This window comes from Anolis sagrei, chromosome 2 (assembly GCF_037176765.1).
Source record: "Anolis sagrei isolate rAnoSag1 chromosome 2, rAnoSag1.mat, whole genome shotgun sequence".
Classification (NCBI taxonomy): domain Eukaryota; kingdom Metazoa; phylum Chordata; class Lepidosauria; order Squamata; family Dactyloidae; genus Anolis; species Anolis sagrei.
In genome coordinates, this window is record NC_090022.1 from 276479246 (window position 1) to 276502895 (window position 23650).

At 40.6% G+C, this 23650-nt stretch overlaps 1 protein-coding gene across 5 annotated transcripts in view; it reads right to left on the bottom strand.

Annotated features, from left to right (window-relative positions):
- The window catches only part of GHR (growth hormone receptor), a 186500-nt gene that overhangs the window by 18387 nt on the left and 144463 nt on the right, over positions 1 to 23650 (bottom strand). For 3 of the 5 annotated variants that reach the window (XM_067464621.1, XM_067464622.1, XM_067464620.1), the window contains 4 exons: positions 10828 to 10957; positions 7634 to 7791; positions 6357 to 6535; positions 523 to 685 (listed from right to left, as the gene is read on the bottom strand). The exons of the other annotated variants lie outside the window; for them this stretch is intronic. In XM_067464621.1, the coding sequence (XP_067320722.1) occupies positions 523 to 685; positions 6357 to 6535; positions 7634 to 7791; positions 10828 to 10957 (630 nt within the window). The remainder of the gene's footprint in view (positions 1 to 522; positions 686 to 6356; positions 6536 to 7633; positions 7792 to 10827; positions 10958 to 23650) is intronic. 5 annotated transcript variants of the gene reach the window in all.

The window sequence follows — 23650 nt, forward strand, 5'->3', positions numbered from 1 at the left end:
ATGGTGAAGAATGTTGGGATTTGCAATCCACCAAATATCTGGAGGACCACATTTTGCTCACTTCTGATCTAGAACCTGAACTAAAATCTTTCAAATGCATTTTCACACAAGAACTTCTTTGAAAACATGTCCTTAGTTGACTATCTAGTGCAGGGAAGACAAATCCACATCCTCCAAGATGCTTTGGACTGCCACTCCCAGAAGCCCCAACCAACATGGCCAGTCATAAGCTTATGAGAGTTGCAATCCAAAACATCTGGAAGGTCAAAGTGTTCCCCCATCCCTCATCAAGGACAGACTATATGGAAAAGCAGAAGAATTTGAATATTCTTTATCCGTATGAATGGCATTAACTGAATTGGCCCATATACCATTTGAAAGCTACAAATTCAGTATAGACTTTTCTATATGTGCTGACCAAGAAATTAATGTAGTAAATAAGCCAAGAACATGTTTGTGTGGGAAGCATGACATCAATCCAACAAGAGAAACCATCTCAAAGGCCATTTCCTTCTTCCTTACCTTTCTCACATGGTACCAGTCCCATTGAGCTAAAAGGCACATAAAGCACTTCACTGAACTCTCCATAAACTCCCTCTGTGATTTTTGCTTGGATTCGTATCTCATAATCACGACATGTCTTCAAAGCGTACAATGGAAATTTTGTGCTATCCTTTGCTTCCCGCTGTAATAGTAAATGGAACATTCATTGGTTGACTGCTACTCATATACAAAAGCTTTTTTTAGAGAGTTCATACAATAAATAAAAAAGAAATTGGTTAGAATTTGGATGTTTATGGATGCTAGTTAACTACAGAAACATAATTAACTATCAGGTGTGCGATACTGCTGATTTTCTATAATGACATGAATATATTTCTTGCAACCCTAAATCAGATTATGGTATCTGTTGTATACATTTAATACAATCTATATGAATAGACTGTATTATCTTAAGTGCTGATATTCCTCACTGTTTCGCTGTTTCCTTTCTGTGGATCATCCTAAAGGAACCCATGATTCCTTAGTGGCCAAGAGGCACAAAGTTTCAGAACATGTGATACACTGGTCTAATACCATGGGAACCAGTAACAGCCTTCGGGTGCATTTACACAGTAGAAGTAATGTAGTTTGACACCACTTTGGCTGCTATAGCTCAGTGTTATGGAATCATGGAACTGTAATTTTAAAAGATCTGCCAAAGAGTGCCGGTGCCTCACCAAACTATAATTCCCAAGATTCCATAGTATGGAGCCATGCCAATTAAAGTGGTGTCAAACTGAATTAATTCTACAGATGCACCTTCCATATCACTGATGGTCAATCTGTTCCAGGCTTTCATCCACTCTAGGCTTTAAAGTAGCTATCTAAGAAGCTAAATCTATTTGGAGAATAAGGATTAGGTAAGTTTGGATGGTTCCTTTCAAACTAGTTGCGTGGGGGGAAAATGCTCCAGTTTACATCTGTGCTAAACCTCCCAATGGTGTTGCCCTGGGAAGGTATCCAAAACATAGAAATGACAACTTAATCCCTATGAACACTTCCCCAGCTTTACACAGTTTGTGTAGAATCTCAGTACTACTGAATAATTTGCTGTCATTTGTAAACCTTGCTCCCTCATTATTCATTCCAATTCCCAGCTGTTCTAAATGAATAAAATCAAGCCAGAATTGCAAGAGAGACAATATGTAAACTGCCAGTTACGTATTTCAGGCCTAAACCTATGGTTGAGTTTGGGTGGCATCTCCAGCTCTTAAATTTGTTTTCAAACGTATCTTCCATGGCCCCAGTATTGTTTTAATTCTTTGCTTTTCAAATCCTAAAATAAGTCCTTTATGAATTTGGAGTCATGCTAATATACTTTGGAAAGGGAGCGGCTCCCTTGCTGGTCATGGCTATTCTGGGCTAATTGAACATATGAAACCACACAGAGTTTACATTTTATATAACGAATACTAAAACAAACCATAATCTCAGTAATTATGTTTCAATTCAAAAGGAAAAATCATTTGAATTAAAACCACATGTCAAGTGAGTAATTTTAAAAAATGAAGCCAATTAAGATTAATGTGGCCATAATAAAAGCTACCCTTGAAAACTTAAAAGAAAGGAAAGAAGGAGAGTGAGGTAGTAATTATTGTAGCACCGTAGACATTTTAAAATTATCAAATGAAAGCTAACAGTAAAGTTAAATTTCTTTCTGCTGAGATAAAGGAATGTGGAATGAGTTGTTTCTAGGGGAAGTTTATTGTGCATCAGATGCATCAGTGTGCACTAATTAAACAGAGCATCCAGACTGAGTGAAAACTTCCAGATATTGTTCCTATTGTGTTGTCAAAGGCTTGATTGATTGTCAAAGACAGGAATCAATCAGGGCCAGCTAACACATCCAAATAAATTGATCCCCAGGCAGCAATCAGCTAGGCTTTGAAGCTATAAGACCATTAAAGGCTAATCAAGGTGGCCAATTGAAACATTCACGCCTGCCTCAAGCAGACAAGAGTTCTTTTTCCACCCCGAACATTCCACATATACTGTATATTAACCCGACTTGCCTAGTTTCTAACAGACCTCACAACCTCTGAGGATGCCTGCCATAGATGTGGGCGAAATGTCAGGAGAGAATGCTTCTGGAACATGGCCATACAAATTTATGCTAGGTTAAAACAAACCAACTTGGAGAGTTGGTATTAAATTAGTCTGATTAGATCAAAAACTGATTTTGTGGGACAAACAAAACAAATTAAAAAGAACAGGAACACGATTTGGGACTTTCATAAGTCTGGATGCACACAATGATCCCTTCCACACTGCCCCTATATTCCAGAATCTGGTCCCAGATTATCTGATTATCCCAGATTATCTGGTAGTGGAGACTCATGTAATCCAGTTTAAAGCAGATCATCTGGGATCAGAACCTGGGATATAAGGCAGTGCAGAAGGGGCCTAAGTTTCCTCAGCAATTTATCAATGGCTGCTCCTAGGCCATCAAATTTCCTTCCGAATGAAGTTTGTTTGGGCCCTTGTGTGCCCTCTTTTTGCTAGTAAACCAAAACCTTCTTAAGCCTTTAGCCAAATGTAATGGACAAAAATTTAAAAGTGCTGAGTCTGACAGGTATATATAGAGGTATTTGGTGGTAGGTGCAATGTGCAGATAATCCTGAATCTCTAACAAAGTGCGTTTGGGACTTGAAGCCAGGAGTTTCCTATTCTGGAAAGGCACACTGGAACAGCCATGTCTTCAGGCTCTTCCTAAAGACAGCCAACGTTGGGGTCTGTTGATGTCCTTAGGGAGATAGTTCCAGAGTCGGGGGCCACTACAGAGAAGGCCCTGTCCCTCGTCCCCACCAAACGCGCCTGCGACGCAGGTGGGATCGTGAGCAGGGCCTCTCCAGATGATCAGAGGGAGCGTGCGGGTTCGTAAACGGAGATGCGGTCACGCAGGTAGGCAGGTCCCAAACCGTTTAGGGCTTTGTAGATGAGTACCTGCACCTTGAATTGGGAAAAATGAACGGCAGCCAATGAAGCTCCTTGAACAGGAGGGTTGACCTCTCTATGTAAGGAGCACCAGTTAACATGCTGGCTGCCACCCACTGGACTAGCTGAAATTTCCGAGCTATTTTCAAGGGCAGCCCCACGTAGAGCGCATTACAGTAGTCCAATCTAGAGGTGACCAAGGCATGGACCACCCTGGCCAGATCAGCCTTTACGAGGTAAGGTCGTAGTTGGTGCACGAGTCTCAATTGTGCAAAAGCCCTCCTAGACACCTCCGATGCCTGAGCCTCAAGTGTAAGTGATGAATCCAAGAGGACTCTCAAACTGCGGACCTGTGACTTCAGGGGGAGTGCAACCCCGTCCAGCACAGGTTGCCACCCAATACCCCCATCCAGTTTTCGATCAACCAGGAGGACCTCTCTCTTGTCGGGATTGATCTTCAGCTTGTTCCTCCTCATCCAGACAGCCACAGTGGCCAAGCACTCGTCCAGCACTCGAGGGGCTTCCTTGGAATTGGGTGGAAATGAGTAGTACAGTTGTGTGTCATCTGCATAGAAATGGCACCTAACTCCAAAACTCCAGATGACCCTCTCCCAGCGGTTTCATGTAGATGTTAAAAAGCATGGGAAATAAAATAGAGCCTTGCGGGACCTCACTGGTCAAAGGCCAGGGGTCCGAGCAGGCATCTCCCAGCTTCACCATCTGGGATCGGCCCTCCAGGAAGGACCAGAGCCAGGACAAAACCGTGCCCCCAAGACCCATCCCAGAGAGCCGTCCCAGAAGGATACCATGATCGATGGTATCAAAAGCCGCTGAGATGTCCAAGAGGACCAACAGGTCACACTCCCCCTGTCAAGCTCTCTACGGAGGTCATCCACCAAGGCGACCAAAGCCGTCTCAGTGCCGTGGCCAGGCCTGAAACCAGACTGTGACTGGTCCAGGTAATTGATGTTATCTAGAAAACCCTGGAGCTGGGAGGTGACCACTCGCTCCAACACCTTGCCCAGAAAAGGGAGATTGGAGATTGGTCTATAGTTGTTCAGCACCGTGGAGTCAAGGGAGACCTTTTTAAGAAGTGGATGAACCACAGCCTGTTTTAGTCTAGATGGAAAACCCCCCTGCTCCAATGATTCATTAATGATCAACACAAACCAATCAACCAACCCCTCCCTGGCCGATTTAATTAGCCAAGACGGGCAAGGGTCGAAAGCCGATGTGGTCGCCCTCACAGCACCAAGGACCTCCTCCACGGTCTCAGGAAGAACAAGCCTAAAAGAATCCCACAAAATAGGACAAGCAGATGCCTCGGTCACCTCCCCTGGCACTGTGATGAAACTGGAGTCCAGCTCAAGGCGTATCTGAGCAACTTTGCCTGCAAAATTGTGTGCTAACTCACGACACCGAGTTGTTGGGTCATCGAAGGTCTCCTCCACCGCAAGTGGATGAAGGAGTTCCCCGACAACCCGAAACAGCTCTGATGGTCTATTTGCTGCAGACGCTTTACGGGCAGTCATGAAATACTCCATGGCTACCCATATAGCCACGGTATACGTCCTAAGGGAGGCTGTAGCCCATGCTTGGTCAGACACATCTCGAGATTTCCTCCAAATGAGCTCTAGCCCCCTTCTCGTGTGTTTCATCACAGCCAACTCCTCAGTAAACCAGGGAGATGGTGTGTCTCGACGCAACGAGATGGGACGTTCGGGAGTGATCGTATCTATCACCCTTGTCATCTCCCTGTTATAGTGATCGACCAAGGCGTCGACAGGATTGCCAGGCTCCATGGCAGGAAGAACCCCAAGATTCCTCAGGAATCCATCTGGATCCATCAGTCTCCTGGGGCGGATCATCTTAATTTGTCCTCCACCCCTGCGGAGGTTAGCGGTCGCAGACAGTCTAAAACTGTTCAGATAATGGTCAGATCATGACAAAGGAAGGATGTTTTGTTCTTCCACTCTGACCCTTACACTGTCTGCCACAAAAACTAGGTCGAGTGTATGTCCAGCGATGGCAGGATGGGGTTACCATCGTAAATGACTTGAAGGCACACAACAACAACATTACTTTTGATTACCATCTTAAAAGTAATGTTTGAATTCAATTGATTGTTACATACTATTAAAATCTTTGTGCCACGCATTGTTTTACCGACTTTGTTCTAACGTATATTGCAAACTGCGTAGAGTCTCATTTTGGGAGAAAGCAGGATATAAGTAAAGTAAACCAAAAAAAGAGAGAGTAAAATGCACCTGGAATTTCTATTTTGGCCAGAAAAACACCAGCCCAGGGATTCTGGGATGTCAACAACCACAAAAGCATCCCTGAGTGTCATGGCTGCAATTTTTCCTTGTCTGGTCAACAGTCTCTATAATAGCTTGGTGAACAGGAGGGGACACTGTTGATGTAGCTACAGCTCAAGTCTCCAGTTAGTACCATAGCAATCCTGGATAACAATTTGGGACGTTCTTGGCTCAATGAGAGTGCAAAACTTCAAAGACGATTCCCCATATATATATAGTAAAGGTAAAGGTATTCCCCTGACATTAAGTCCAGTCTTGTTTGACTCTGGGGTTTGGTGCTCATCTCCATTTCTAAGCCGAAGAGCCGGCGTTGTCCGTAGACAACTCCAAGGTCTTGTAGCCGGCATGACTGCATGGAGTGCTGTTACTTTCTCGCCGGAGCAGTACCTATTGATCTACTCACATTTGCATGTTTTCGAACTGCTAGGTTGGCAGAAGCTGGGGCTAACAGTGGGAGCTCACACCACTCCCCGGATTCGAATCTGCAACCTTTTGGTTAGAGTTCAGCAGCTCAGCGGTTTAACCCACTGTGCCACTGGGGACTCCTCCCCTTATATATACCTCAATCCATTTTGCCTCATTGACTTCTTTGTACTGGAGGTGGTAGTTGAGTGTGATCCATCCGCTATTGACATCTACAGAAGGTGGAGGCTTCCAGGTGACTAGGATATCGGTATAGTTGTCTATTGGCCTGGTGTTCAGCATAGTCCAGTTGAGTCCAACAGGAGGGTCTGGTATCACTGTGCCACCAAAGAATAAATGAAAGAGAATTCAATATCCATTTTAACCTATAGCCATTACCACACCATCCGTCCTCAAGGAACATGTCTAGGGGAGTGCATTTTTTCCCAAAGCTTCAGACTAGTTGCTTTTTTGTATTGGGGATGTAAAGACATTTGAAAAGTGATGCAATAGTGGGAGGAGAGTATAATGTTTTCCAGTTACTTTCTAATGTCATTTTAAAGACAAAATATATATATAGGATTTTTTAAAGTCTTATTCCATCCTCTTATCAATTGTAAATGTTCCAACATGCAAGAAAATTCCCCAAAAGTAACAAGTAACCCCAATAAGGTACTTTTAAAACACTGCAATGATATAATAAAACATTTGTTACTTGAAATATTTTTAAAGAAGACATGCAAATGGCTAAATTTGAGACTGCTGTCACATAAAGCATTTGCTTTGCTCCCTCCCTCCCTGTGGCCCTTTACCAAAACACACAACATCTTACAGTTTATGTTTCATAGATTTTATAGCATTTAACAATGGTTGAGACAAGGAACATTAACTTTGTGTTTAAGAGAAAGGGCACTAGTTGGCCCATAAAAAGTCCAGGTCTTGGTTTTCCCAAGCTGGGGTTTGAATTCAGCTGGGTTCATAAAAATGGAGAATCAGTCACAATTCTCAGAACCACCCATGTGTCCATTAGAAGAAAGACAGCTAGCAGTTGGGAGGTAGAATGATATACTTATAAAAGGTTGGACAGGTCTGAAGAAATACACTTTATTTATTTTTAAATCAGAGGGCAGGTGCTGGAAGTAGAAAAAACACAAATAGTACAATATTAATGGGAACTGGTGGATGTGACAATGTGCATTTTTGAGTTTGAGACTGCAAAACATATAGAAAATTGAGAAGTGGGGTGGCAGTTGCATTCGAGGTGAGAAAAACAGGACTCTTTCCTTATTTTCAAATGAGTGTGGAGAGAAAGAACAGTCATGCTTTCGCATGTAATGCACTTTTCATCTTCAGAGTAACATATAAGACAATAACTCCAAACACTCATGGTTACAGTGCTATAAAAGAAGCAGACTAAATAAATATTGGACGTATACCTATCTCCTCCACATTCAGACATTTTTCATCATACATTTGGGTTTTGTCAGTCAGCCTGATACAGTATGGAACCCAAATGGAAGTGTAGCTTGTGTTGAAATAACAACTGTTTTCACCAGAAGTTACATAATCAGGACATTCTTCCCACCCAGTCGGCCTAGAATGATAGGAAAATAATTCAGGATTAAATAGGCAAGACACACAAATACTATGAACATCCTCAGTGACTATTTAAAGTAGAGCTTCTTAAACTTATTTCCACTCATGACCCCATTGTGCCTGTGAAATTTTTACTTGACCCCTTTCCGACCTAGGACATTTGAAGTGACCCTGGGTGTACAAATCAAGCATTAACTGGTAATCACCATTTGCAAGGTTTGCTAAACAGCCTGATTTTCCTTTCATAAAGTACAGCTGAAGCATTTTCTAAGCTGTAAACACTGCACGTTGTTGCTAAAAGATTCATGTGATTACCTAGATGGCGTTCAGAAACCTCTTACTGTTTACATTTTTTGTGACCCCAATATTAAGCTAAAGGTCGAGACCCACAGTTTAAAAAGCAGTGATTTAGCACGCAAACTTGGGACTTTCCATTTCTTTTTTTTAAAAAAAGCTTTTGACTTGTATCTTCTTATCACTTGCAAATGCTTTTTTAAAACAAGCAATGCCTTGCTGTTCAGAAACCTTTTACTGTTTACATTTTTTGTGATCCCAATATTAAGCTAAGGGTCGAGACCCACAGTTTAAAAAGCAGTGATTTAGCACGCAGGCTTGGGATTTTCCATTTCTTTTTTTAAAAAAAAGCTTGACTTGTATCTTCTTATCACTTGCAAATGCTTTTTTAAAACAAGCAATGCCTTGCTGTTCTATTGTCCTGGATGATATTCCAATGTACATTACATGGAGGATTTTACAATCCTTCGTGCATAAAAGTAAAACATAAATACTTTTTGCATAAAAGTAAAATGCAAATAATGTTACTACAGCAGACCAGCTGCAAAAATGCAGCAGAAAACCTTTACAAAGATAACCCTTTTAAAAGAGAATGTGTTTTCTTTAATGTTATTTCTATGCAGGCAGTCCTCAAATTATGAACAAGATAGGCTTCCCCGCTTCTGGGGAGCCTATCAGGACATTTTCCCCGCTTCTGGGGATTGACAAATCAGGGAAGAGGAGGTGGGACGATCAGGGACAATGGAGAGTAATGGGATTATGACATCTCGAAACCTACATGTCCCTGCGTCCGGGGGGAATCGGCCAGCTGAGGCATTGAGTTATTGTTTTGTTGATGAAGAGTTGATTGATTTAAGAAGAGTTTTCCTGTCCCTGATCTGATAGGAGAAGTTTGCTTTGTGATCGGGATAAAGGAAGACGGAGCTGGGCAGAAGACTCCCTGCTGAGAAGTCTGCCCCGCATTGTTTGTGATAATCAAAACTAGTCCTTGGGAAGCGTCCATTGATCAGACCAACTCAATAGACCAACTCAATAGAAAACTTCCTTTGCTATTGTCCATGCAAACGTCCATGGAATGTTGGTTTTGTGGGGGCAACAGCCCCCCTTGGGCACTGGTTTGTTTTCCTGGTCGCCTTTCTAAGGTTGGGCAGGGGGCCAAGGGTAAAGCAAAAGGGCAAAAGATATTTCATAGGAAGATATATACATTCAAATCATAAGCATTTCATAGCAACAACACCCCATCTTTGTCCCACATCCCAAATATATTTAATAAAAAGAATTAATTTTTATTTGGGGGCTTTGAGTCTAGTATTTCTGAAGAAAGTTCATGAACGATGGTATTTCCTGAAGTTCCAAACAGGCAACAGAAAGTCCTTGATCTTTGCAAAGGCTGGCAGATGGTACTCCAGCCGTGCTGCCATGGATTCGCACTTTGGTCCTTGGAAAACGAGAATCTCTTCCCAAGGTCCGGAGCCCCCTGACCAGGCTCCTCTCCGAAGTCCCATGGGGGAACCACATTAAGTCCCCGGGTCTGGAGCTTGGCTGGGGCGAGCGGCAGCGAGGAGCAATGGAACGGCTGCTGTGGAACTGGCATCTTTGACAATCAGCTGTTTCTAATAAAATATATTCTCAAAAATCGAGAGGTTATTTCCCTGGCGTAGGGATCCAAAATAAGAAAAGCGAGATAGCAGGTAGGTTTAGAATTTAGTACAGAAAAATATGACATTAAAATGGAGCCGATCTGCCATTTTATGATTTCGTGGATACCGAGATCCGAAAGGAGAAACTCCGTATCCGCGGTTTCAAACAATGCAGATCCGGCGTCGCCAGAATGCCAGGGAAGCATTCCGGGCAGGCTCGCGGTTCCCCGGAGCCTGGAAAAGGTTATTTTCATGCAAGTTGATAGTTCAGGCAGGGAGAGACACAAAGTATCAAGCGGAAAAGTTAAAAGTTGCAATTTCAAGTACCTTTATTAGGGAAATAGCTACAATGTTAGGGCTTGGGGAAAAGTGATAGAAAGCCACAGAGGCTGAGTGCAGTCCTAGTTTGAGCTGTCTGTTGGGGCACATTTCATCAGTTTGTCCCAATTGTGACTTCTAGGAACTGCGGAACTCTCCGCTGCAGGTCAAACCAACTTGAAGGCGGGGGCCTCCGCTGCCCTCGATGACGCATCCTTTTTCTTAATTATGACTTGTTTGTAACTCAGGGACTGCCTGTAATTGTATTTACCTCTTTTTGAGTAGAAAAAAACACCTAATTTTTGATGGCATGAATTAAATATGCTCATAAACATATGTTGTTCAAATAGTTATTGATGGATGAGAAGGAATGTTGGAGGGGAGGCGTCAAAAGGAGGTATTTATGTCTAAGATTTGGTTTTCTGATATTTCTTAAAATAAATCCTTACTTAAAATTAGGTTAACATTAAGATAGCAAATAGCAATAAAGTCTAACAACAGCAATGGAGGCATCATAACCATGGGTTGTTATGATTTTATCAAGGCTGTTTCCATGTTGTTCCCATCACTAAAATATGGCTGCAAAAATATCTTACAGCTAGTGAACCTACCATGCATTTATTATCCAAATACTAGAAGTTGATTTTAAGAACTGCTATATCACACAGATTCATTTATGAAATAACACTTAATGTTTACTTGTCTTCACCTAGGTGTTTATTTATGGGGAAGTAATAAAAAATGATGTTTGCAATGTCAAGCACATAATTGATTTTCCATACCTTTTTTTATACAGCAGGTGTAATGTTCCTGGAGTCGTGAAATTAGGAAAATTGCCAACAGTCCAATAGCACGAAAATGTTTCCATTTCAGGGGATCGGCATTTAACAATCTGTGGTTTCTCTGGTGGAGCTGAAGAGAATAGAAGTGCAAGGGTGAGAGTATTTTCAGAGAGATAAAGTACAGGTACACCTCATTTCACAAATACACCTATCTGTTCGTGGGCATTACTTCTTTAACGTACAATTTGGTAACAGGAGCAGAAATAACCTGAAAAGAATAGGAACAACTTCCTATGCCATAAAAATGTGCAGTAGTTCAACATATTTATAAAAAAATACATCCAAATATTCTGGAGGCAGCTGCTGTTTACCTTTGTCTATTTTATATTAAATTGTTTTAGGAGTTCACCCTGGTAGAAAGAAAACTATTTTAAAAATTGTTGTTGTTTATTCGTTCAGTCGTCTCCGACTCTTCGTGACCTCATGGACCAGCCCACGCCAGAGCTCCCTGTCGGCCGTTACCACCCCCAGCTCCCTCAAGGTCAGTCCAGTCACTTCAAGGATGCCATCCATCCATCTTGCCCTTGGTCGGCCCCTCTTCCTTTTGCCTTCCACTTTCCCCAGCATAATTGTCTTCTCTAGGCTTTCCTGTCTCCTCATGATGTGGCCAAAGTACTTCAACTTTGTCTCTAGTATCTTTCCCTCCAGTGAGCAGTCGGGCTTTATTTCCTGGAGGATGGACTGGTTGGATCTTCTTGCAGTCCAAGGCACTCTCAGCACTTTCCTCCAACACCACAGTTCAAAAGCATCGATCTTCCTTCGCTCAGCCTTCCCTAAGGTCCAGCTTTCACATCCGTAGGTTACGACAGGGAATACCATGGCTTTGACTAGGCGGATCTTTGTTGCCAGTCTGATGTCTCTACTCTTCACTATTTTATCGAGACTGGACATTGCTCTCCTCCCAAGAAGTAAGCGTCTTCTGATTTCCTGGCCACAGTCTGCATCTGCAGTAATCTTTGCACCTAGAAATACAAAGTCTGTCACAGCCTCCACGGTTTCTCCCTCTATTTTCCAGTTGTCAATCATTCTTGTTGCCATAATCTTGGTTTTTTTGACGTTTAGCTGCAACCCGGCTTTTGCGCTTTCTTCTTTCACCTTGATTAGAAGGCTCCTCAGCTCCTCCTCGCTTTCGGCCATCAGGGTGGTGTCATCTGCATATCTGAGGTTGTTAATGTTTCTTCCAGCAATTTTCACCCCAGCTTTGCATTCATCCAGCCCCGCACATCGCATGATGTGTTCTGCATACAAGTTAAAAAGGTTGGGTGAGAGGATGCAGCCTTGCCGGACGCCTTTCCCAATCTTGAACCAGTCTGTTGTTCCGTGGTCAGTTCTGACTGTTGCTACTTGGTCCTTGTACAGATTCCTCAGGAGAGAGACAAGGTGGCTTGGGATGCCCATCCCACTAAGAACTTGCCACAATTTATTATGATCCACACAGTCAAAGGCTTTAGAATAGTCAATGAAGCAGAAGTAGATGTTTTTTTGAAACTCCCTGCCTTTCTCCATTATCCAGAGGATATTGGCAATCTGGTCTCTCGTTCCTCTGCCTTTTCTAAACCCAGCTTGAACGTCTGGCAACTCTCGCTCCATGTATTGCTGGAGTCTTCCTTGCAGGATCTTGAGCATTACCTTACTGGCATGAGAAATAAGGGCCACTGTACGGAAGTTGGAGCAGTCTTTCGCATTTCCCTTTTTTGGTATGGGGATATAAGTTGATTTTTTCCAGTCTGATGGCCATTCTTGTGTTTTCCATATTTTCTGGCAAATGGCATGCATCACCTTGACAGCATCATCTTTTAAGATTTTAAACAGTTCAGCTGGGATCCCGTCGTCTCCTGCTGCCTTGTTGTTAGCAATGCTTCTTAAGGCCCATTCAACCTCTCTCCTCAGGATGTCTGGTTCTAATTCATTCACCACACCATCATAACTATCCTCAATATTATTATCCTTCCTATACAGATCTTCTGTATAGTCTCGCCACCTTCTCTTGATCTCTTCAGCCTCTGTTAGGTCCCTGCCATCTTTGTTTCTTATCATACCAATTTTTGCCTGAAATTTACCTCCAATGTTTCTAATTTTCTGGAAGAGGTCTCGTGTCCTTCCTATTCTGTTGTCTTCTTCCACTTCCATGCATTGCTTATTTAAAAATAGTTCCTTATCTCTTCTGGCTAACCTCTGGAATTGCGCATTTAACTGGGCATATCTCCCCTTACTATCACTATTTCCTTTTGCTTTCCTCCTTTCTTGGGCTACTTCCAGTGTCTCAGCAGACAACCATTTTGCCTTCTTGGTTTTCTTTTTCTTTGGAACGTACTTTGTTGCCGTCTCCTGAACAATGTTGCGGACTTCTGTCCATAGTTCTTCTGGGACTCTGTTTACTAAATCTAGTCCTTCAAATCTGTTCTTCACTTCCACTGTATATTCGCTCGGAATGTTAGTGAGATCATATCTAACTGGTCTGTGTATTTTCCCTGATCTCTTTAGTTTTATTTTAAATTGAGCAATAAGAAGTTCGTGATCTGAGCTACAGTCAGCCCCAGGTCTTGTTTTCACCGACTGGATGGATGTCCGCCACCTTTGGCTGCAAAGGATGTAGTCAATCTGATTTCGGTGCTGACCATCTGGTGAAGTCCATGTGTAAAGCCGTCTTTTAGGTTGTTGGAAGAGAGTGTTTGTTATACACAGCGAGTTTTCCTGGCAAAATTCTATCAGCCTGCATCCCGCTTCATTTTGTTCTCCCAGACCATGCTTGCCTGTGATCCCAGTTGTCATTTGACTTCCCACCTTGGCATTCCAGTCTCCTGTAATGAAAATAATGTCTCTTTTTGGTGTATTATCCAGTAGGTCCTGCAGATCCTCATAGAACTGATCTACTTCTGCTTCTTCAGCAGCTGTGGTTGGGGCGTATATTTGGATCACTGTAATGTTGAAAGGCTTTCCTTGCACTCGAATTGAGATCATTCTGTCATTTTTTGGGTTGTATCCAAGCACCGCTTTAGCGAATTTCTTGTTAATTATGAAGGCTACTCCATTTCTTCGATGTTCCTCTTGTCCGCAGTAGTAGATCTGGTGGTCATCTGATGTGAAGTGGCCCATTCCAGTCCATTTCAGTTCGCTGACCCCCAGAATGTCTATCTTTAGTCTTGACATCTCACCAATAACAACATCCAATTTGCCCTGGCTCATAGATCTTACATTCCAGGTTCCTACGGTGTGTTGATCTTTAGAGCATCGGATTCGTCGTTCACCTCCAGTACCGTCGGCCGCTAGCCTTCCTTTCGGCTTTGAGCTAGCTGCGTCATCACATCTGGGGCTAGTTGAACTTATCCTCTGCTCCTCCCCAGTAGCATTTTGGCCATCTTCCGACCTGGGAGTCCCATCTTCCAATGGCATACCGACATATCTCTGGTTGTACTGGTCCATTTAGTTTTCTTGGCAAGGATACTGGAGTGGTTTGCCATTGCCTTCCCCAGGGATCACGCTTGGTCTGACCTCTCTGCCACGACCGTCCCGTCTTGGGTGGCCCTTCACGGTTTCGCTCATGACATCATTGAGGTGCTCAAGCTCCAGCGCCCCGACAAGGCGGTGATCCTTTGCTGGAGATTTTAAAAATAGTAAATGCATATGTAATAAGTAAGTAATTGTGTAATAAATAAGCAAGGGAATGAAAAAAATAAGCATTGGGGATTAAACTAAAAAATATTTATTATGTAGAGGAGGTCACCTTGTCAAATTTCTATTTATACATTCAATATTCAACTTGCTGTTTCCAAATGTATCCCTGTGGATACACAGTTGTTTCCAGGCACGCAGTTCAGGAGTTCTCAGTGATTTTCTTCTATGCCACTTCAATCAAAGGCCATTAAAATCACAGACACTTTATGCATTCCCTTCTCTGCTAACAGATGTAAGTTAAAATGAGTGTGTGTGTGTGTGGGGGGGGGGGGGACTCTACCTTTCACCCATTGATTTCAAACACTTTATGAACATAATGGATTGGTTCTGTTAACTCCTTGACACTGGAACTACTCAATTCTTTCAATAAGACTCAAAATCAATAGGGTCACTGCAATAATGACAGAAAAGATGTCCTCAATTTTTAATTATAGTCTACCCATTATGTAATTTTGATGTAACCCATAATTTGGGAATACACATAGGCACTTTAGTTTTATATTACTTTAAACAAAATAATATGAGATTCAACATATGTGTGGCTTTACATAATAGTTATCATTGCATTGGTGAAGAGAAAACTAGGTACAGATATAGTCTGATATCTTATAGTATAATGTTTCATAAATCTTAAGACATGTGTCTTATAAAAACCTGAATATTTCAATAGAATTGACAATAAATTTCCAAGGTTCTTGTTATGGTTGTAGGGTCAATTCACTGGGAATGTGTGCTTAAGTCCAGCACTTTCCAAAGGAGCATCTGAAAAGTGTCCTCATGTTACAATATCTATTGCAGATACTATATTTGGCATACAGTGATGGGTTCACCTCCTATGCTTATTTGTAAACAAATCACCCTGATTTCCTAATCTCATCATTCAGCTTCTACAGGATTTAAGGTGTGCTTTTCCAGTCCATATCAAGAAAGATAGCATTACCACAATAGTTGTACTTTGGGTATATCATGAGAAGACATATCACACTAGAAAAGACAAAAATGCTTTGCAAGGTAGAAGGCAGTAGGCAAGAGAGGAAGGCTGTATCTGAGATGGATAGACTCAATCAAGGAAACCACAGCCCTGAGTCTGCAAGGCAGTTGATGACAGGTTGACTTGGAGGTTTCTATTTCATAAGGTTATCATGAATTGAACTTGAGTTTGTGGCAGTTAACAACAATAATCATTTCCATTACAGACTGTTGACCAAAGGGAGGAGCAGTTGTCCCACAGAAAGAACTTTTGGGTCTCCCAGGAATGAACAGAACCAGTACTACCAATCCCCATCACTGATTTGATGATTCAATGATTGTGTTTGGGACCATCATCACATAATTCTTGCACATTAACTGTATTGGCAATAACTTCTGGAAGTTGAAATCCAAACTATTTGGAAGACCAAAGTTAAGAACCTTTGGGCTAGAGGGTAAATATCACTGTGGAAACCTCTGCCTTCATTTTTAGCCCTTTTGGTTGGACAACAATGCTACAAATCACAGTAAAAAACATATTTCTTGATTGTTTCAGGTTGCTATGGAATTTTACATATAGTTCTTGTATATTTCTTTTTCAGTGACCCACACCTCTGCAACCTGCCTGTGATGATAATGTAATGTATATAACACCATATGAATATGTGATGCTTCACAAAAACCATAGGTCTCTGTCCAAATATTTTTCAATCTAAAATTAAATGCAAAAGATAAACAACAAGAAGAGGAAGAAAGTAGAAAAAGAGGTTAAAAAAAGAAGAATATCCAGTTGTTTTAGTGGTATGTGGAATACATATATCCAAGGTGGTTTAGAATAGACTTGGGAACATCAAGTAACAAATGACATACCGTAAGTGATGGCAAGCAATTGCGAGGGGGTGTCAAATTATACATTTATACATTTTAGTGACCAAAGTATTTAAAGACAACTGGCACTTTTATTCAAACTAGCCAACAAATACTTGGCCAATACATTTACCAGTTTTAGTAACTGCCTTTAAAATAGTTGAAAATGTTAATGAAAAATAAGTTTAAAAAAAAACCAATACAAAACCCTGCAAGACAAAATCACAAATGATTTAGCTTTGGTGGGTTATTTTTAGATTGACTGCTAGAAAATGTCCTCAGGGTTGGTAGCTGGTGCAACCATTGCAATTGCAAGAACAAAATCTAATCAGATATTCTCTGTGTCTGTTTTTGATTTTATTATGACCACAGATTTTAGCTACAGTCTAAACTTTGGCTAGACTCCAAGACAACTGATGCCAATTCAGTAGTACCAAATAATTGTTTAGTTTAGCTAACATAATTCAGGCTGTGTCACCTTTCCCCTTGAGGTTATCTCGGGATCATCACTGTGTTCTTTCACAGTCCTTTGTAGTCAATGACATAGCGGTTCCAATATATTAAAATATATTAATCCATGACAGTTCAGCTCTATGAACCTAATCTGTAGGGTAGCCTTGCAGTTTATGATTCATGAAGGCAAACCAAGCTCATTATCAATGTATGCAGCTTGCCAGAATCTTGATGATTCCCCCTCCCTGTGCTGAAATATCAGCTATATAAATAATATGGCAACCCTGACACTAGGGTTGCCATATTAAAACATGAAGATGATTCCTACACCGTAAAAGAAGCAGATCCCATTTGATCTAGGCAACTAAGCAGGTTCCGTCCAGATCTTAGAAGCTAGGTAGGTTCAATAGTTCATTGGGAAGTCACCAACAAATATAGCTATAGATTATATTTTAGGAAGCAACTTGTAAAACCATCTCTGAGTATTACTTGCCTAAGAAAACCATATGAAATTCATTGGGTCACTGTAAGTTGACAGGTGACTTGAAACTAAAGCACATACTCAAACAGAAAAGAGAATTTCTACTTCAAAGAGCTGAAAAGTCCAGAAGACATATTCAGTTTTAAATCTGGCAACTCTATCTGGCACTATTGTAAACATTGTTACCTTACTTGGTTCATTTATGAAAATACACCACTAGCTTGTCTACAATACATGGGAACAATTTTCATAGTTGAACCAGCCCAGGATAGTTTGTAGAATAGCAAAGGACATCCTTCCCCCAAAGTTTCCAAAGTCAACCAAGTACATTTTTGCATCTAAGGAAAAAAAAAGTATAGGCATCTCCGTCAATTTCCTTTTAGTAAAAATACAATAACACAACATCAAAAACAGGAAGCAGAAGTAGCCATATAAGTAGCTCCATTTTTACTGAGGTTATGGATGCAGGATTCCCGTAAAGTGGCGAACTCATGAATTAAAAAACAGCAACACTATGCTAGTTTTGAAACTGAGAGAACAGCTCTCTAAGAATCCCTATGTTCTCCAAAGCAACTCTGTCATCTAGAAGTTGACTACAGAGTTGTCCTGGAGGACCTAGAGATTGCCTAGAGAGAACATATTAATCAAATCACAAAGGTTAAACCCAGGAGAACTGTATATACCACAACTACTATCTGTTGTTGGCTGATTCTTTTGTATTAAGAATTAAGAGAATAACCAAGCTAATTTATCTAAACTCCCTCTTTCTTAGTCAACGGTAAATCAAAACTCTTACAGCTAAATTATGTCAAAACAGCTCTTTTTCTTTCCCTGAATGAATTGCAGGATGATGACAATGTTTCCACAGGCCACAGTTCTGTCAGCCTATCAGCAGTTTGACACCTAGAAACTTAGAAGGTGAATTAGTTTTCTTCCCTGGCTTGGGTGGGAGGAACCATAAAACCTCAATTACCCTTTTCAGAATCCTCCTGCTGGCATGACCAGAATTCTTTTCTCATTTTGACTGGACTCTCTTGACTTAGCCTCTTATCAGTATTTGCCTTTCATTAAGATGGCTTCTCCTTGTGTTTATCCAAGTTCTGCTGAGGAATTTTATCCAAGGCCAGGAACATCGTTGCCTTAATCTTGCTCATATTTGTTCTGATGCTGTAAAGCCAGAGCTTTACAGCTAGATATATTACTTTAGAAGGTATGCACATATGTGAAAAGCCCATTGTGCATTTTTTAAAAAAGTAAGTCCTGTCTACAGATTTCAATTGCAGCTTCAGATATAGATTTTCAATGTGAAGGAAGGAGAGAAACTGGTTCTTGATGAAACAGATCTTGTTCTGACTACAGAAATAATATTTTCATTCAATTTCTTTGTAGTACCCTGACTATTTGTTAAATTGAAGAAACTGTGGGAAGAACCATACATTGAGTAGCAACCCTTTTCTGTATACAAGGTGTTAGGTTGCAGCGTATTGGTTTTATTGTGAGTTTCTTTGAGTCTCTTTTTTTCAGAAAGTAAAAAAACCAGGATAATAATAATAATAATAATAATAATAATAATATTAAATTGTTAGAAGGAAAATGTGCTTGGTGGTTTGGGAATCTCATTCTTGTGTTCTGGCATTTGTTTGGTACTCAATGCTATGCTTGTGCAAGGTAAACCATCTGATATCAATCAATCGAAATAGTTTATATGTACAGGCCCAAGGCTATGGCACATGAGCATAATAGTACCCTCGGAGCAGAAGGCACCAAAGATGCTAAACAGAAACCATAATCATGCTCCCACAAAGAGCAAAAACAGTGCAAGTTAATGTTGGGGTTCAGCCTGTGTGTGAACCTGAACCTGATTCTCTGATTGTATTTCCTGATGCCAATGAAGATGTTGATTCTGAGGGCAATGTAGAAGATGATGGTTTGTGTAGTGAAACTCCTGCAGCCTTGGAAAGTGAAAGTCCAAATTCCCATGATAATATTTCAGAGCCAAGTGGTGAACTTTCACTCCCTTTTCCTTCCAGTCTTAGCTCTCCAGAGAATCTGACACCTGGTCTCTCTAATGAGGATAGGAGAGGGCAGATTTGGCAGAGCAGGGGAGAATCTCAAAGTTTACGAAGGTCAGCTAGACTGAGAGAAATGCAAACAAAGCCGGCAGGCGTGTCACGTAATAGATTTCTCGGCCTTAAGAACCTCGCGCCTGGATGCATCTTCAGACCAGGCATCGTTCCAGATTCAAGCATCATCCTTGGCAGGTCTCCTGATTCCAGTGGCCTTATTCCTAAGAGGCTTCCTAGTTGCTTCAAGTATGGTTAGTGGATTGCTAACAGGTTCCAGGATTTAACAGTGTTACTGTGGGTTTTTGATCTTGTTCATGGACATTTCTTGTTGCTGATTTTTACTGTGGCTTTTTACCTTGCATATTTCCTCTATTTTTGTACTCATCTTTCTTCAATAAAAAAGGATTGTTTTTCCTGAAGTCAAGTGTGGTGGATTGTTGTCTGAGGGTCCAGTTTCCTGCTCTGGGTTGCAACAGTTAACAATAATTAAAGTACATTTTGGGAGAGGGTCCAGTTAACCCTTAAAGTCTCCTTGGCAGTTGATAGCAATTTTTATCAAACTCTGTCTTTCTGATCTTTTTTTGCAGAAAGAGTAAAAAGAGGTACTTTGTAAGTTACATAGTCATTTGTGTCGCTCAGTAGAAACAGCACTGTTTCTGCAATAGAATTCCCTTTATCTTGTGTCAACAAGGGTTTCAGGTGTCTTTCTCTTTGGTCACTATACAATGGACAGACTAACAGATAATGCACAATGTCATCTACCTGACATTGACTTCAAATACATAGTCTGGTTTCCCATGGGATACTATGGTAGTGACCATCTAACACTGCAGTTGGCATTACTTGAAATCACAGCTTAGTGAAAGCAATTCTTAAGGGAGGTAGCATATCTTTTAACATTCCATAGATGAAAATTGGGAGACACATCATCCAGTTAAATCTCAGTGTAGTCGAAAGAGTTTGGCCAGGCAACATAAGGACAAAAGTTATTAATGAGGAAGAACACAAAAAGCTACAATTTAAGAAGGGAAACCCTGGAAAGACAAAACTTGGCCCCCTTCCTTTCTCTCCTAATTTTGGACTTGATTTGAAGCAACTGAAATACGCCTAGAAAGGGGAAGGTGGAGGAGGAAATAATAATCAGGGCATTGTAAATGCAGCTGAGATTATATTTTTAGACCCATTTACTGTATTTTGATAATTTTGATGGCTGGGTCTGATAATGTAATGTACTCAGTACATGTTGGAGTTTCATGAAGTCAAGTTCATGTTCTTAAATATTTTTACACTGTTGGCAAATAATAGCATTAAAACTGATGGCACAGGGATGATTATAATTATAATTATAATGATAAGGAAGGCACAACATAGCTCATCTTCCCTTTAGCCTGCATCTCACCTAATGCAAGAAGATAGTCTTGTCTCTTGTAATTTATGAGAATTATCTCTGATGAAGATTTTTTTCACACACACTTATCAAAATGGAATTGAATCATATGAAAAGGAATAAAAATGCAATGTTATGTTTAAGAAGACCTGGCTCATAGGCTATCCCTTTGAACAGCTTTCTTTAGCATACTGATTTCTTCATTTATTTATTTAAAATATTTTTACCACATCTTTCTCTGCAAGCGGCTTACAAAGTATGCACATACAATACAAAGTAAAAACATAGTTAAAATCAAATATCTAATAAAACCAATCCCCTTCCCCATATAAACCCCTTTGACTGAAAAATACTGGTTCTAAAAACTTAGCACAGCACTACCATATGTGGTTCTAACTTTAGTTAAAGGCCTTCTTAAAAAGGAAGGTCTTTACTCCCTTTCGGAAACTCAACAAGGATGGGGCAGATCTTAATTCTTCTGGGAGTTCCAAAGTGCTGGTGCCATCCCTGAAAAAGAGCCTTCCCTGGTCCTTTTTAAGCACATGTTTGAGGGGGGCTGTATTGAAAACATGGAATCACAGATTCATAGAGTTGGAAGAGACCTTGTGGGCCATCCAGTCCAACCCCCTGCCAAGAAGCAGGAAAATCACATAAGGGTCTCCCTGCAGGATATGACATATGATTTCATATCCGATACCTCTTGCATAAATGTAGGTATATGGAAGGAAACAGGCTAGGTTTCCTTCCATATAGCTACATATTAACTTCCAACAAATGCTAACTAGTCTGCCCACCCACGCATTCCATCAAAATTGAAGTGCCTGCTAATATTCCTAGAATAGCAGGAATTATGTGTGGGTATGCTGCCATCCGCACTATGCCGTCTGAGAGGACAAAATAAAATTTCATTTTCATTTCATTTGTTTAAGCCCCTTCCCTCTTTCTAAATGGGCGACTGGAACACTTAGGGGAAGTCTATGAGCAGATCTACAGTCATAAAAAACATGAACGCAGATTCCACAACCCCTGCCATGATGAGTACTGTTCCGCATATTATCTGCTTCTCTCTTTTATCTTGTCTCAGTTTCTAATTAGTTTTAATTAGTTGTTTTAATAATTACATGTAGCCCACCCATTGTCTCTGTGTCTGGGTCTATTGTAATTTTTATATTGTTATGTGTTCATATGTTCCATGTAATTATGATGTTGTTTGTTGTTTGCATTTTCGGTTGTGTTTTTGGTTTTCTTTATTGTAATTTGTTGTTTGGGCCTGGCCCTGTGTAAGCTGCTCTGAGTCCCCATAGGGGAGATGGTGGCGGGGTACAAATAAAGATGATGATGATGATTATTCCACTGCGTTTTGGGAATTTTTAATTTTCAAATTTCTATAATTTTATTAATGAGATTTTTATGCATTGTTGATTATACTTATACCATTGTATTTATACTTATGAATTGTTGTCTGCATGTGGTACTTGGAGTGCTTCTGTGAGCCATCCCAAGTTCCTTTGGGGAGATGGTGGCAGGGTACAAATAAAGATGATGATGATGATTAAATGCATTCATTTTTAAATTATTTATTTGACTCCATTACTGGCTTTGTCATAAAACTAGGGATGCATCTACACTGTAGAATTAACACAGTGTTGTACCACTTTAACTGCTTTGAAACAGTTAAAATGGTATTAAACTGCATTAATTGTAGATGAACCCTGAAAGGTTATAACATTCTCTGAAAAAGCAAATACAAACTTCATTTGAACATATCTTGCCAAGAAAAAACCTATAATAAGTTCATCTTAGGGTCGCTATAAGTCTAAAATGACTTGAATGCACACAACGGTAATGGCATAGAATAGCATACAAAAAAGTCATAAGGTTAAAACACAACTGAACAAAATGTAATGTTGAAACACTATTGAATTACAAGACAATTTGAAAACACAGACTAGAATCTTGTTGCTGAGTCCTAACTAGAGTAAACCAATTGAGTCATGTAGGTTGGCAGTCAAATTGACAAAAGCCTGCCAGAATAGAAATGTCTGCCAGCAGGCATAAGGACAACAGTAAAGGAACAAGGCTAACCTGACATCAAATTATGCCATGCAAAAAAGATAGCATGAGCCCCTATAGGCATATAACCCATTATACACCCTCTCACACTTTTATCTCTGCATCAGTTTATATACTATCAGTCATAGGGCTTGGGTCTGCAAAAAAATTGGATCAATCTACAGAAATGTTGGAAAAGTAATTAATTTATAAATGGAAAAAAATATCATTATAATAGGCTTTTTATACTCAGATCGGGGGGAGGGGGCCACATTTATGCCATGTAGCTCAAACTGTTATGTAGATTCATTAGGTTTGTTATGTGATTTCAGCTCTGCTAAAACTTTGGATTCAGGGCCCAGAGTGTCAAGCTTCCAAAGGACCATATAAGACACAAACGTGTTGAAGACAAAATCAAGGGCTTTATTCTCAACGGCCAGAGAGGATGTCAGTGGAAATAAACCTCTAAGAACGGACATACCCACAACTGTGAACACATGGGTTTATTTATCGTACATTTGAGAGAGACTGGTATCTTGAAAATTTAGATTATTATGAAGATGGAAATGTTCAGCTAATGAGTCATAAAGATATACAGGATTATGAACAATTACTAATGAAGCCCAAACAGCAAAAGAATGTATTAAGATTTGTAAAGAATACAAAACAATTGGAAATTGCTCCACCAGTTCCTGTTTGGTCCTGGAGAATATCAGCCAGGATCTACAGCCCCACTGGAGGAGGTGCAGGTCCACTTTTGCCTCAGAGGTGAGGTGGGAAATTTACTAGATGGCAATTCATGGATTTGAAGTC